We start from the raw sequence: 16979 nt of genomic DNA on the forward strand, positions 1-16979 counted from the left end.
GTTATTTATAAAACAATCAATTTGTATTGCCTTATTTAGAACGAACCAACGAACGAATAAATGAAAATATAGAAGAAGACAAAAAAAAAAGATGAAATTAAAATCATATTTTTGTATTTCGAGCACGTTGCCGAGGATTGAGTTAGATTTAGAAGCTTTGATTTTTATTTTCTTCGTATTTTTGGAAGGGAAATTACATTTCATAAACTAACGAATTTGCTTGTTGTTTATATTGGTATATAAATATGCAGATATTTGTTGATTTTTGTTATGTCTAAGATATATATTTTTGTATTTTCAAGAATTTGTATGTATTATATAGATAATCAAGAGAACTAGCAATTAAGGTTAGGCACAAACAAAAATTTTTACATTGATTTGATTTTCATATCTGTAGACAATGTTAATCTCTTAACTCTCACAGAAACACTTTTAACCAACTTACAAGCAACGGATATAGCCAAGTGCAAAATGTTAATTTGCCGACAGGGACAAAAGCTAAAGGATTTACTGTCGTTTTCCATGGAAAAACCAACCCATTTCATATACGAGTACATATTATACAAAGCGTAACTCAAAAGTTTTTGTGGGTCGTTGTAAATGGCTGCGATTTCGCATTCAAAAGTTTTGAGGTATTAATCCAAGTTTGGCGGTTTTTCGCCTGGAACTCATGTAACTCTTCTCCTCCCCTCTACCAAAAGGAAAACTAAGGAACGATAAACCTTCCCAGTTCTAAACCCTGCGCCGCCAATCAGGAAAACTCCAAGGCAACCCTCACTACAACCAGTACCCAGTTTTCCAGTGGTAAAACAACGAACGAAAACCCATTGAGAAAATATTTAACAAAGCGAAAAATTGCACCGCTTTTCTTTTATTTGCATATTTAATTTGTTTTGAGGTTTTTTCTATCCGAGCAAAAAACCGCTGACACACAGCAGAAACAAAAAACGAAAAGTAAAAAAACAAAAAGCAAAAAACAAAACAACAAAAATTACAAAAATTGTGCACAAACAAAAGGAAAACAAACAACACACACGGGCATACTCAGAGTATATTCTACCAACTGAATATACGAATGGCAAAACCCCCGACTACTGTTTGAACTTGAAATCCAGTCCAGTCCACATGGAAAACCCAAAAACTGAAAAGCTTTCTCACCCTCGCACTCTCTCTGGCCACTCGGAAAATATATCAAACACATCAAATATTTGCTTTTCTGTTTATTTTCAAATATTTGTAATTATAAGTCGGCAAAGAAAAATCCAATGAAAATAGTCCAAATGGTTGTTGGGATATGGATAGCCCTTCGTTTTCGTGAGATTTAGGGGGGGACACTCGATTTAAATTGATGAGACCCAGATCAGAGCTGGACATTTTTGGGTTTGATTTAATGAGGGTTGGATTGGATTTAGTAAACTGTTTAAAGGTTTTTTATTGTTTTTAAATAACTTGAATTAAATAAGGACTTGTAAATTAAGTAAGTAATAGCCTTAAATTAGTAAAAACTGACTTTTAGCGACTTTCTTTGGAAATGAAAAGTAGGATTAGGGCAATGGTGCTCAACTTCGGCTTACGGCAATTACTAATACGAATACAGCAAAACGTGCACATATGTAGTGATGCTTTTGTGCTGGTGTTCTGCTGAGCACTGAGAGAGAAAAAACTTTTGTTTTGCTAACCAATTTATCACCGATTTTAACACTCACGTCGATGGTTGCGAAATAAACTCTGAAGTACAAACAGAAGTTATAAGGAATGAATTCCAGTGCAAGAGTTCGAAGATGATCAAGGAAGAAGCAAAAACGAATTACGTTGTAGTTGGTGACGGAATGAGGCGGAATGAGGGACACGATAAATTGTTAGTAGGAATAGCAAAAGTTCGAAGATGATCAAGGAAGAAGTAAAAACAAATCACATAGCAATTGGCGACAGAATGAGGCGGAAAGAGAAATATGAAAAATTGTTAGAGGAATAGCAAGAGTTCGAAGATGATCGAAGAAAAAACAAAAACAAATTACATAGCAGTTGGCGACGGAATGAGACGGAAAGAAGAAAATGAAACATTGTTAGTAGAGCAGCGTAGCGAGGGCTAAAAGCTTATAGGCGAACAGGCAGCGAGTATTTACAATGCTTTGAGCATCCCTGGCTTATACTATATAAAGCTGAATCTTTAGCCAGTTTAGAGCTACTTTCAGAAAAGAGTACTTTCTTGTTCTTAAATGAAACTACTTCTGGCTTTTAACATGGGATAAATTCGTCTATTTTCTATTCATTTTATAACAAATAATCCTTACCCAGTCTTAATCCAACTTTAGTGGAAACTAAAAGCTAAGCCTAAGTAATAACAACATCTCTGCTTCACATTTATGGTAAAAAAAGAACTCCAATTAAATTCATACTCAAAAATTCAATTTACAAGCAAGCTAAGCATGTTTCAATCGGCTTTTAGTGGAAAGTATTTACTCTTTTTTTTGGGGTGGAAAACAAACTTTTCCTGCCCCCTTTTTTTCCCCCAGCTGATGATTGTTTCTGGCAGGTTCTTATGAGAAAATGACGAAAATGTGAACTAAACTCCTAAATAATTTATATTGGCTGCAAAGGGCTTTTGTAGTTTACTTTTTATGGCATTTAATAAAGTTTTTCCTGGGGTGCAGCAGCGCCGACGTTGAACCAATATTTGTCTCGTGGGCTGCCTTTCTTTAGCCAGAAAATGGATCGACATGAGACAGAGACAGAGACAGCGACAGCACGTGGCATGTTTTGGATGGAGGAGGAAAACCTTCAGAAGTGTTGACGTCACGAATAGCGCTTAATTAAAGCGGAAACCCGGCTCAATGCTAAAAAGGCGGTCCTTCATCCGCAGAATTTTATTTTCGTTGTTTTTTTTCTACTGTTTTTCTGTTTGTCTCTTGTTTTCACTTGCTTAAAAGAAAAGCTTGCCAGCGGAAAACCGCCCGGTGGGTCCACCCCTTTTTTTCCAGCCCAATATGATGGCTGCTTTACCCAGAGGAGAAAAAATAAAATAGGAAAGAGAAAGAGAAAGGGGGCCGAACAGCATGGGTAGCGATGCCGCAAGTCAGTTAGAAGCCGCAAACTGTCACAGTTTAACAACATTTTCATTAATCAAGCCGCTGCGACTGCCACCTGAAGAGCCAAAGAGGACGGAACACAGATTAAGGATGGGACGGATGGACTTGCTCCAACACTGAACCGAATCCTTGTTCATGCCTTTGTCAATCTCTTTTGGTGGTTCTTACACTCCAGCACTTTACGAGTCCTGTTTGCAAGGGATTTTTATGGTCCTCCATCCATCTGCTTAATTGTGGTGGGAATTTTGTTTTGTTTTCAATTTGATTTGTTTATTTAAAATTGAAAGTAATTAAGCATTAAATAAAACATTAAGTGCAGCGAAAATGCCAATATATTGGCATACATTTTAGTGGGTCAATAACTAGAATTTATTGGGCTTAAAAATCATTAGGTGATGGAATTTAGAACAAGCTCGGATTTATTTCAATATGCTCGGCAAGTTTGTTTTATTATCAGCCGCAGAAATAATAAAATCAATTTAGTTAAATAAATTGAATTAATTATATGATTTATTCGTTGAATATTAATCATGAAAATTCAATTAAATTTCAATTTCATTTCGTTCCATAAAATCCACAAAATGTCAAAGAAATTTTATGTGAAATTCAAAAACCACAAGGCCTTTAAGACTGTGACACATGTAAGTCTGTAATTAAGAACCCGGCGATCAATTTGTAATAATATTTGTTATTTCTGTGTGTCGAAGGGTCCTGCCACACATAATCCTCTTATATCAAGACCATATGTATATATATATGTTATATTATGTGCTGGTTCGGAATACCGAACACCGCGCTAATTACCCAATCCCATTGATGACACACAGAACAAACTTTTGCCAATAAGGCAAATCCTTTTGGCCTTGCCGCTAATGTCTCACCTTTTGGCTCGTTAGCAACCTTTTGGGTATCCGTATCCTTAGCCTCGTCCCTTTTTTTTTTGGACAACTGGACACACAGCGCCCAACCCAACTTAACCTAACCTAACCCCCCAGCCAGCCTAAACCCAAAACGACCACACACTTTGGAACACTTTATTAATTGACAAACTCTCTGAATTTTTGCGCATTTTCATTTCAGGTGGAAAGAGCAGTGGTAGCAGCAGCCGAAGCAACACGGCTATTTGCGAGCTTAGAGCCCACCACTGTCCGCCGGGACATTAATTAATCACGGCCTTGTCATTCGCAAGGATCAAGGAGTGGCAAAGCACGCCGCTGCGAGAGGCACGCAGAGCGAAGGGTGCGGAAATCAAATTAACAGTGCGTCAAAAGGATTAACCCTCGAAAGCCAGAGCAGGAGTTTAGAGCACGTAACGGAACGCGGTGAGGCGAGTAAACATCCCCGGGATCCATCCACCACATTTCAGGGTCAGGAGTTGGGAGTTTCGGAGTTTCGGAAGCTTCAAGCTCAGAGCTCTGAGCTTGGCGGTTGGAGTTCATAGTTCGTTTGGAAGCACTTGGACCGTGTTGGCACGTGTTCGGTGGCTCGTCGTCGCAGATTAGCGAGAAATCCCGATACAACAGCCGCATCAGAAAGAACACACAAATAAGAAACTACAACGATGATGATGACGCAAACGGAAAGGAATGGACGGTTGGGTATCCTGGTCGTGGCAGTTTTAATGGTTCTGCCCCAGGTGATGTCCACATCCGATTGGATGCAGAGCTGCGGGACATGTCATTGTCATTGGAATTCGGGCAAGAAGAGTGCCGATTGCAAGAACAAGGCATTGACCAAGATCCCAATGGACATGAGTAATGAGATGCAAGTATTGGACTTTGCCCACAACCAGATACCCGAACTGCGACGCGAGGAGTTTCTGCTAGCCGGGCTACCGAATGTTCACAAGGTCTATTTGCGGAACTGCACTATTCAGGAGGTGCATCGCGAAGCCTTCAAGGGTCTGCACATCCTGATCGAACTAGACATGTCCGGCAATCGGATACGGGAACTCCATCCGGGCACTTTTGCTGGACTAGAGAAGCTGCGCAACGTGATCATCAATAACAATGAGATCGAAGTGCTGCCCAATCATCTGTTCGTCAACTTGAGTTTCCTGTCGCGCATCGAGTTCCGGAATAATCGATTGCGTCAAGTGCAACTCCATGTCTTCGCCGGCACTGTGGCGCTGAGCGCCATCTCGCTGGAACAGAATCGTTTATCCCATCTGCACAAGGAGACATTCAAGGATCTGCAGAAGCTTATGCATCTATCCCTGCAGGGCAATGCCTGGAATTGTAGCTGCGAGCTGCAGGACTTCCGGGACTTTGCGATCAACAAGCGTCTGTATACACCGCCCACCGATTGCCAAGAGCCGCCACAGTTGCGTGGCAAACTCTGGAGCGAAGTGCCCTCGGAGAACTTTGCCTGCCGGCCGCGCATCCTGGGCTCCGTTCGTTCCTTTGTGGAAGCGAATCATGACAATGTCACATTACCCTGCCGCATTGTCGGTAGTCCACGTCCGAATGTCACCTGGGTGTACAACAAACGACCATTGCAACAGTACGATCCCCGAGTGCGTGTCCTAACTTCCGTGGAGCAGGTGCCGGAACAGCCATCCCAAGTGCTGACATCAGAGCTCCGAATCGTTGGTGTAAGACCCTCGGACAAGGGTGCCTACACCTGTGTAGCCGACAATCGAGGAGGACGAGCTGAGGCTGAGTTCCAGCTGCTCGTCAGCGGTGATTATTATGGGGCAATAGCCTCCTCCGATGGCATGGGATCGGGCGGCATGGGTGCCATTGGAGCACCCACTATTGATCCACAGACGAATGTCTTTCTCATCATCTGCCTGATAACCACCACACTGCTGCTCCTGCTGATCGTGGTGGTGTTGGTGTTATTCTGGTACTGCCGACGCATCAAGACTTATCAGAAGGACACCACTATGATGAGCGGCGATGGTCTGATCTCCTCGAAGATGGATAAGACGCACAATGGTTCCATGCTAGAGGGCTCTGTGATTATGGAGATGCAAAAGAGTCTGCTTAATGAGGTTAATCCCGTTGAGAAGCCACCGCGTCGCACGGACATCGAGAGTGTTGATGGCGGCGATGATGTACTTGAGATCAAGAAGACGCTACTGGATGATACGGTTTATGGTGAGTGTTTATAGTTGGTAAAGCTATTTAAATAGGTATTATCTTTAGTTTAGTTAGAAGTTAATAAGTCACGTTAATCAGTGATTTTTTAACTAATTTTGAAACAACTTTAATCCTAATTCTATTTAAATCCAAAAATGTGAAGAATTCAGGTTTTTATTGCAGGACAAAATTGTAACCACACATGTTGACCACGATGGCATATTTTATTTCGTCATTAACGTTCATTAGCCAATTAAATTCATAGTAAGGGGTCGGTATATTTTTTGTAACTTTTAATATGTGCATTTTCAAGGGGTGTCGCCACAATCGACCACATATCGCCAGCTATTTTAATCAACAATAGTGATAATTGCCTCAGTTTTGCAATAAAAATCAAAAATAAAAAGTCAAACTAACGTGTAATTTTAATAAATAAAACTTGTAATGATTGCAATAACATAAACTTGAATAGCAAGGCTCTCATACTCATAAATGTTGTGTCATGAAAAACATTCCCTATATCAATGATAAGGTGTAGATTTTTTTTTATAGATTTACAAACAGAAATGTCATTCAATTGAATGCCTTAATTTGCAAGGCAAATAAATTTTATAATTTAAATAACAGTTTTTAACATTTAATAACGAGAACGAGAGCGACGACGACAACGAGATACATGACTTATTTTATATGTCATCATGGCGGTTGAGCAGCAAATGATGCGAGGCACAGTGTCAACACACGGCTGGGTCTATTTACCCAAAGTTTCCATCTCAATGCCATACTCCAGGACGTTTGTCAATGTGGAATGACCTGACCATGCCAGAATTCTAGCGCCAATGTCAACACACTTGTTATTTCCGCGGCAAAGGCAACACGGAAAATTCCTCTTTGCTGGAGGTTGTCTACCCATCCTGGCCAGCGACTGGCTTCTCGTGTTCGTGTTCATGCGGTCATCAGGATGCGGGAAAACAGCAATTCAACATTCTGTCAACTTTCGAATGTTTGCTTTAAGTTTCCAATTGCCCATCATCAGCTACTAGTTAGTAGTAGAGGTATCTATACTAAAAGTTAGTTTGACAAATATTCTCGGGCACAAAAAAGTAATAGCTTTGAATTCGTTAGTCTAACGATAATATTAAACGATGCTATTAAACTTAATGAAGGTGATTTAACTACACCTATATTGGTAGGGAATCTACTAGATTTTGTGACTGATACAGTAATACAGTAATCAGTCATCATAAAAAGGTCATGTCTTGGATTTGATGGACTTGATTTGATTTAGCATTTAATATGGCAATGGGCTTTGTTTTTTATGAGGAAATTAACCAAACATACGCTCAGCCAACGTATAATGTTAACTACAAGCTATTAATCAAAGCAATTCATTGATTAAAACATAAATAAGCATTAAATTAAACACTTTAATGAATAATAATACATTGAGACCTAACTTCTATATAAATAAACAGGTTTTTGTAATGTTTAATGTTTTTTTTTGATATACTAGCCTTTTACTTGTAGTTCTCGGATAGAAATACTAGAATAAATAAATAAATTTGCAATTTCCAATTGGTGTTGGCAATTGAATTGCACTGACAATTGAGAAAGACAATTGAATGCAATTGATGGACTGCACTCGTGTCACTTATGCCTTTTTTCTTGTCTGATTGGGGCAAACAAGCGTTGACATGTGCCACATGTGTGTTCCGCTGCGGCTGGAAGGGATTACGCACCCAATCACCACCTTTTTTTTTTGTTGCTAAAGAAATGCCTGTCAAAAAGTGTGTTCCTTGTTTTTGAATTAAGTTAAAAAGAGATTTAAGAAGTATAAAGCTATCAAGAGTTCCTTTAAATTAGATTAGATAGTATTATATAGGTTTAGGATGTCCAAAAAATGTTACTTTTTACATTTAAGATCATAAGTTTGTACTATGACTAAGCTGTCATAAGATTAAGTTGATTCCAATTGAGTTAATATAATAATAACTTTTCTATCTCCTTCCAGTGGCCAACCATTCTCGTGACGAAGAAGCTCACTCGGTGGCTTTATCGGATACAACAACCACGCCGCGTTCTCGACACACCTACGTGGACGATGCCTATGCCAACAGTTTGCCACCGGATTTACTTGCCTTTCCTGCCCGCGTGCCACCCTCATCACCGTCGATGCAATCATCGCAGTCCAATATACCCGACCAGGTGATCTTTGGCATCCGTTCGCCGCCCTCGTTGACCAGTCCGGTCTATACGCACATGACGCCGCACGGTATTTATGGCACCAAGACGATGGCAGCTCCGCATAACGGTTTCATGACACTGCAACATCCCAAGTCCCGGAACCTTGCCCTGATCGCCACAGCCAACAGCAGTCGCCAGCATCAGCACCATCATCTCCAGCAGCAGCAACAGCAACAACAACAGCAGCAGCAACAGCATCCGCTGGCCACCACATCGCCCTTCCTGCCCGCTCCCGTTGTCTACTCACCTGCTACGGGCGTGGTAATGAAACAGGGCTACATGACCATACCTCGCAAGCCGCGAGCTCCCAGCTGGGCCCCCAGCACGTCCGGTGCCGCTGGTCACGGAACTATCCAGTTGAGCGAGTTCCAGAGTCCCACCTCGCCAAATCCCAGCGAGACGGGCACAGCTACCACAGCGGAACTGCAAGCAGAGCCCGTCTACGATAATTTGGGACTGCGCACAACCGCCGGTGGCAATTCCACTCTCAATCTGACCAAGATCGCCGGCTCCCAGGCCAGTGGTCAGCAGTATTCGATGCGAGACCGGCCACTTCCGGCCACGCCAAGCCTGACATCAGTGTCCTCGGCAACCAATGCCAACAAGATATACGAGCCCATACACGAGCTGATCCAGCAGCAACAGCAATTGCAACAGCAGCAGCAACAGCAGCGACTGGGCTCCTTGGACACGGAGCCCCTGTACGGCGTTAGGCATCAGGGGATCACGATATTGCCTGGTTCTAGCATCAGTGGCGCTGGACTAGGACACGCTGCATATATCTCACCTGTTCCGGCGTCAGCCGTATCGCCAAGCCATGCCGGCAGCAGTGGCGATTCACCGAAGGCCGCCAAGATCCCACCGCGCCCACCACCGAAGCCCAAGAAGAAGATGTCCGTGACGACGACGCGCAGCGGTCAAGGCAGTACTAGCCAGCTATTCGACGACGAGGGCGAGGATGGCACCGAAGTCTAGTTTGGCAACCACGGCGATCCCCATCAGCTGGTGGTGGAGACTATGAGATGCAATGTGTGAGATAAGATGAGAGATGCCATTGATGGGAAGAAGGGGCAAGAAGCAGCTGAAGGATGAGGAGTGCGTCCGTGGCAAGCTGTGCAGCTGTGGTAACTTTATTGCGTGAGAAGATGCGATAGGCAGCCCCAGTCGACAACAAAATACAACATCAACATCAAACATCAACATCAACATCCGCTGTTGCGGCTTGTAAAAATAGCCGCCAGAAGGATTCTGTTCCGTGGTTCACGCCACTGCGTGACTTGTGTGCCAAACGACTGATGTAGGTTTTAGTAATTAACTCGATGAACATGCAACAAAAGAGAAACACAAAAACGAGGATATATAATCTTTAACGAGGATCCATTACAAAAAAAAAAACAAAAACAAAACAAATACATAGAGAGACTCCCATCCGTTAGGGCGACATAAGTCGCTTTTAGTACCATCTAATCCCAAAATTCGTATAAGCGGAGATACGTAAAAACCCAATTTTAATACCACCTTTTTTTGTGTAGACTATAGTTAGTTTGGTACAAAATGCATTATTCGTATATAAAGAGACATATATATACACGCAATTTTAAAACATATATATATATATACATAAACCTTTAAAAAACAAAATATCCTATAATGAAACAACAAAAACAAAAAATATACAAAAAGAAACTTTCAAATCATCGACAGTTTATTTAAGCGCAAGAAAGAAATATTCTTTTTTTTCAAAATTTTATAAAATTGTAAATGTAAAATGCATATTATATAAACTATATATGTATAATCACATTAAGCTATATATTAATGAATACATATATATATACTTAGAGCTTAAGGAAAACAAATTGCATCCTTAATTTTTTTTTTTTTATTTGTTTTACGGAATGCCACCACGAATCGGGAATAAAAACTAAATGAAAGTATATATTTATAGGGAGTAAGTTTGTTAAGTGCATTAGCCGTAGGATAAAGAGTTTGCATTCGCAATTAAAACAATGAATTAAAACTTCTATGATGTATACATATAGTCTAGAGAGAAGGCGCGGCAGAAGAAGTACAGCTATAATATTAACGATTGTACTAGTTATAAAATATATATAAATCTATATATATATATATATATATATATATATATATATAAAATAAATTTGTATGTACATGGACTCACGTATGACATTCTAGACAAGAAAAAAATTATACACCCGTAATACAACAAAGATGAAAAGAAAAGTTATAAGCATAGCTAAAGCTGGTACCCAATGCCTGCTTATTGTGTATGTATGATGTACCAGTATGTCTGAAAATACACCTTGAAAATTACCTTCACGCGACTCATTTAATATCCGAAAATGAAAATATATACATGGCATTTAACAGCAATCACTCTAACTACATCAAAAACAAAATATAACAAAAAAAAAAACTAAAGTTTAAGTCAAATGAGAAATATTGGATAATTCAGAAAGATAGCAGCTAACTACAATTAGTAGTTAAAAGTACAGTTGAGACCAGATTTCCCTACCATATATGTATCCTACAATATCCTATCATACTGTACGATATTTCCCAATTAAACTACAATTTTTTTTAATATTTTATTTATATTAATTATACTTTTAATTTCCCGCACCATATAGGCAATCGATCTGCATCTAAATGCATTTTTATTTAATAAAAATGTAATTTCAGGCACTGCCAAAACTACTTTATAATAGGACAAACGATCTTAATAAAACAAAACTAAAAAATGATGTATTGTTTAAGGCAGGCCTGGAAAATGTTCTGCGATTTTAAAAAGCCAGTCCCTCAAAAAAGAAATATATTAATAGAATTGTAAAGTACACAGCCCCATACTTGCCCCTAGGAAAAGTCGATTTGACATAGGGAGCACCGATTTGTTGGAAAGATCAACCATATAATCGTACACCTAATCCATACTTGGTTTTAAAATAAGCAAAAGTATTACATAAATAATAAGTTACCTTACGTTTTTTTATATCGTGCTCGTTTATTTTTTTGTATTCAATTATTTACACTGTAATTATATGTAGAATTTTCTTTGATACTTGGACAAACGCAGCATAATTAATAAAAAAATATCTCGGTAATACAAAACATTTTGTAAACCCACAAAAGAAATATAAATACAAAAAAAAAACAGAATAACGTTGCGAACAATTTGTTCAAATTAGCTCAAAATCAAAACAATTATAATTATAAATTGTAATCTAACTGTAATTGATAGAAGGGTTCTTATATATACGTTTTTTTATAATTTTGCATAATTTGCCTAACATATAAAATATTGAAATAAACTATGAATAAAAGGAATCCAACGATGTCAGACTTTTACTTGCGATGTAGGACTTCTATTTAAAAAGGTAAGTTTTTAATTACCTTACCAGATATTAAACAAATTATTTTTAGGAGTGTATGTCGACAGTTGCCCGCTTAATCGAAGTACTTCGATTCATGATAGAAAATTTAAAAGTTAATGCCCGTTAGGGCACTGTCGCCCTTTTCAATATTACGCAACATAAAACTTATATTGAAATCAACTTTTAAACAAGCCAATGTGAGGGACGACATGCAGCACATGCCCGAAAGCACGAAACACTTTTTTTTTGTAAGACATCGCAAAATGTTGCCGAAAGTTTTTTATTATACCCTTTTACTTGTACAGCTGAAAAGGGCATGTTGTATTTCTGCAAAAATGTTTAACAAGAGTAAGTATATAAATGACCAGCATTAACGGAAATGTCCTTGTAAACATGTCCACTTGAAAATCTAGGACCGCGCAACTAAGATAGGCACTAAAGCATCTAGGACACTCACCAAAAATATTGAAAATGTCTGCTTTCAAAAAATTGTCGTGGAGTTTTCTTTAAGAAAATTGAAATTATATTTAAACCACTTTTATAGAACAATCATACTTGATGGTTTTCGTTAGATTGCTTTCACTATATCTATAAGTAATATCAAATCATATCACTATAAATAATAACATATGGTATCTCATAGTCGAGATACTCGACTACATTGGTCTTTCTTAAGAAAAAAGAACACAAGAAAACTAAGAAGACCAAAGTACAAAACTCGACAGTAACAACAGCACAGGATTGAAGAAGCAGACGTCAGGGGGAGAAATGGGGCTGAAAAGGAAAAAAGCGTACAACTATATCTAAAAATTGGACAGCTTGACAGCCAAAGACTCTTTCATAAACTAGCGTAACTTTTGTGTCCCGAGATTAAACCAACAACAACAGCATGAAGCGAAAAGAGCACAACAAATGGGTGCAGATCCAAGACAAATCTCCCCGTTTTGAAAAATTAATTTTGGAACTTTGTCATTTCTGCATATAAGAGTCTACAACTGAAAGCGATCAAATCGTAATTGGCAATAATACTCAGAATAATCCTGAGTAAGCTCAACCATAAAGAAGATTAACTTCTTAACTTTGATCTGAAGAAAATTTAACCTATTTTAACCTAAAAATCGGCTTTTTAACAGCCAAATTTGAAAAATTCATTGAAAATTAAGTTTCGAATGTTAACAGGCAGTTAACGACTATGTGAGTTAACTTCAACTTAACCGTGTGCAATCCGCGGCCCTTGTAATTCCCAACACGTTCTAGCAGAAATGTTATGACTAGGGCGTTGCTGCGGTGAAAAATCAGTCAAGTCATTTTTGTGTGTGTGTGTTTGTGTTCTTTTAGTTCCTTCAAGTGCTTCCAAGTGGTACAGTGGTACGCACCATCATATTGGTGGTACCTGGACATGGCCTCCATGGAGGAAGCAGTGCATCATGGATTTTTCTGGGAATCCATATTCTGGACTCTGGATGTGGTAGTGGTACCTGGACATGGCCTCCATGGAGGAAGCAGTGCATCATTAATTTTTTTGGGAATCCATATTCTGGCCTCTAGATGTAGTAATGGTACCTGGACATGGCCTCCATGGAGGCAGCAGTGCACCATGGGTTTTTTTGGGAATCCATATTCTGGACTCTGGATGTAGTGGTGGTACCTGGACATGGCCTCCATGTAATGTAATGTAATTTTAAATATTAACCCCAAATTTATAAATTAACCGAAATTTATAAAATATTTTAAAATTTAAACATAAACGGAAAATTTGTTTGCTAACGGCAGTGTTTTGAATTTAAAAAAAAATGAAAGTTAAGTTAAAAACCAATTAACGGCCATATGGTTGAGTCCAGGCTAAACGAAACTTTGTCCACTTTGGACACTTTGTAATTCCCAATTGGTTATAGCAGAAAAGTTGTGACTAGGCCGCTGCTGGCCGGTGAAATCAGTCAAGTCATTTTTGTGTGTGTGTGTTTGTGATCTTTCAGTGCTTCCAAGTGGTCCCATGGTGCGCACCATCATATTGGTGGTACCTGGACATGGCCTCCATGGAGGCAGCAGTGCATCATGGATATCTTTGGGAATCCATATTCTGGACTCTGGATGTAGTGGTGGTACCTGGACATGGCCTCCATGGAGGCAGCAGTGCATCATGGATTTCTTTGGTAATCCACATTCTGGACTCTGGCTGTGGTAGTGTCATCTGGACATGGCCTCCATGTAATGTAATGTAATTTTAAATATTAACCCCAAATTTATAAATTAACCGAAATTTATAAAATATTTTAAAATTTAAACATAAACGGAAAATTTGTTTGCTAACGGCAGTGTTTTGAATTTAAAAAAAAATGAAAGTTAAGTTAAAAACCAATTAACGGCCATATGGTTGAGTCCAGGCTAAACGAAACTTTGTCCACTTTGGACACTTTGTAATTCCCAATTGGTTATAGCAGAAAAGTTGTGACTAGGCCGCTGCTGGCCGGTGAAATCAGTCAAGTCATTTTTGTGTGTGTGTGTTTGTGATCTTTCAGTGCTTCCAAGTGGTCCCATGGTGCGCACCATCATATTGGTGGTACCTGGACATGGCCTCCATGGAGGCAGCAGTGCATCATGGATTTCTTTGGGAATCCATATTCTGGACTCTGGATGTAGTGGTGGTACCTGGACATGGCCTCCATGGAGGCAGCAGTGCATCATGGATTTCTTTGGTAATCCACATTCTGGACTCTGGCTGTGGTAGTGTCATCTGGACATGGCCTCCATGGAGGCAGCAGTGCATCATGGATTTCTTTGGGAATCCATACTCTGGACTCTGGCTGTGGTAGTGTCATCTGGACATGGCCTCCATGGAGGCAGCAGTGCATCATGGATTTCTTTGGGAATCCATACTCTGGACTCTGGCTGTGGTAGTGTCATATGGACATGATCTCCATGGAGGCAGCAGTGCATCATGGATTTCTTTGGGAATCCATACTCTGGACTCTGGCTGTGGTAGTGTCATATGGACATGATCTCCATGGAGGCAGCAGTGCATCATGGATTTCTTTGGGAATCCATACTCTGGACTCTGGACTCTGGATTTAGTGGTGGTACCTGGACATGGCCTCCATGGAGGCAGCAGTGCATCATGGATTTCTTTGGTAATCCATATTCTGGACTCTGGCGGTGTTAGTGTCATCTGGACATGGCCTCCATGGAGGCAGCAGTGCATCATGGATTTCTTTGGTAATCCACATTCTGGACTCTGGCTGTGGTAGTGTCACCTGGACATGGCCTCCATGGAGGCAGCAGTGCATCATGGATTTCTTTGGGAATCCATATTCTGGACGCTGGATGTAGTGGTGGTACCTGGACATGGCCTCCAGGGAGGCAGCAGTGCATCATTAATTTTTTTTGGGAATCCATATTCTGGCCTCTAGATGTAGTGGTGGTACCTGGACATGGCCTCCATGGAGGCAGGAATGCATCATGGATTTTTTTTGGGAATCCATATTCTGGTCTCTAGATGTAGTGGGGGTACCTGGACATGGCCTCCATGGAGGCAGGAATGCATCATGGATTTTTTTGGGAATCCATATTCTGGACTCTGGATGTAGTGGTGGTACCTGGACATGGCCTCCATGGAGGCAGCAGTGCATCATGGATTTTTTTGGGAATCCATATTCTGGACTCTGGATGTGGTAGTGTCACCTGGACATGGCCTCCATGGAGGAAGCAGTGCATCATTAATTTTTTTTGGGAATCCATATTCTGGCCTCTAGATGTAGTGGTGGTACCTGGACATGGCCTCCATGGAGGCAGGAATGCATCATGGATTTTTTTGGGAATCCATATTCTGGACTCTGGATGTAGTGGTGGTACCTGGACATGGCCTCCATGGAGGAAGCAGTGCATCATAATTTTTTTGGAATCCATATTCTGGCCTCTAGATGTAGTAATGGTACCTGGACATGGCCTCCATGGAGGCAGCAGTGCACCATGGGTTTTTTTGGGAATCCATATTCTGGACTCTGGATGTAGTGGTGGTACCTGGACATGGCCTCCATTGAGGCAGCAGTGCATATTGGATTTTTTTTTTAGTTATCCATATTCTGGGCTTTTGATGCTGCCTACTATACCATTACTGGCGGAAATTCAAGGTATGTGTCAAGCTTTTCTATATATATTTATTGCAAAAGACGAGGGGCATATTTGGCCCATGATCCGCAGAATTTGCAACAGCTTGCATGCCACACATGCAGTGTGTATTATTTAAGAATAAGTTAAGTTAAGCTTGCCCGGCTGGGATCACTGCCAGATCCCGTCCATTGGCCCTGGAGATCAGGTACTGCTCTGGCTTGGTTTTTTTCGTTTATGGACTCCCGCCACTTCGGACTTATGAAACACTTCACATGGAGATACAGCCAGGTTTTAATCACTCCCAGTTCCAGTTCCAATACATCGGTAATAGAGACCAGGAACTCCTCCTCTCGTTTGTGGACAAATGTGCCCCCTTTCCCAATCTTCGTGTTATGCCAAAAACCATTTTGTAAATTCAAAAATCGTTCTTTTGTTTTATCTACAAATGGAAATGTATCCTCTTACGCCAGGTATAAGTGTGTAAGTAACATTTTTTTAGTCTTAATCTCGTTTACTTGTAAATTTTAAACCTTTTCAATTCTAAATACCAGAAGAACAGAAATGACAGAAGGCAAGTGAAGCGAATCTATGTCAAATTCCAAACACAAATTTTTTTCTTTTGTTTTTATTATTCATGTATTTAAAACTATATTAAATCTAGTAAACAATACTAAATCTAAAAGATTTCTTTAGGAGTACTAGCTGCTGGGCCCCACGACTCCTTGATTGTTTTTTGTTTAGTCGTTTACTTATTATTTTAAAAATTTCGTATGTGTCGCAGGATGTCGATTTTTGTCTGCAGGCGACGCAGTAATAGCTGCCGGAGGAATGGGATGATGAACTCCAGGATGATCCCGCGTTTGTGACAGGACTGGGTGCTTTAGGTTTACTGGTCTGCGCCTTTCGACCTTAAACCCCCTCGACAATGCTGGTGTACTTACCATCAAGTTTGGCGTAGACTAAGCTGCACAAGAAATGGGTGCAGATCCAAAACAAATCTCCCCGCTTTGAAAATTAGTTTATTAACTTGACCAATACGAACTTTGTCATATCTGACTAAAAGA

At 40.0% G+C, this 16979-nt stretch overlaps 1 protein-coding gene across 3 annotated transcripts in view; it reads left to right on the top strand.

Moving 5' to 3' along the window:
- Positions 1–11766, top strand: part of LOC108103763 (leucine-rich repeat-containing protein 24) — a 116042-nt gene extending 104276 nt beyond the window's left edge. For all 3 annotated transcript variants that reach the window (XM_017209381.2, XM_017209380.2, XM_017209382.2), the window contains 2 exons: positions 4170–6190; positions 8184–11766. In XM_017209381.2, coding sequence (XP_017064870.1) covers positions 4651–6190; positions 8184–9391 — 2748 coding nt within the window. In that variant the 5' untranslated portion in view covers positions 4170–4650 and the 3' untranslated portion in view covers positions 9392–11766. The remainder of the gene's footprint in view (positions 1–4169; positions 6191–8183) is intronic.
- Positions 11767–16979: the final 5213 nt, after the last annotated feature.

This window comes from Drosophila eugracilis, unplaced genomic scaffold, assembly GCF_018153835.1.
Source record: "Drosophila eugracilis isolate 14026-0451.02 unplaced genomic scaffold, ASM1815383v1 contig_1414, whole genome shotgun sequence".
Lineage (NCBI taxonomy): Eukaryota > Metazoa > Arthropoda > Insecta > Diptera > Drosophilidae > Drosophila > Drosophila eugracilis.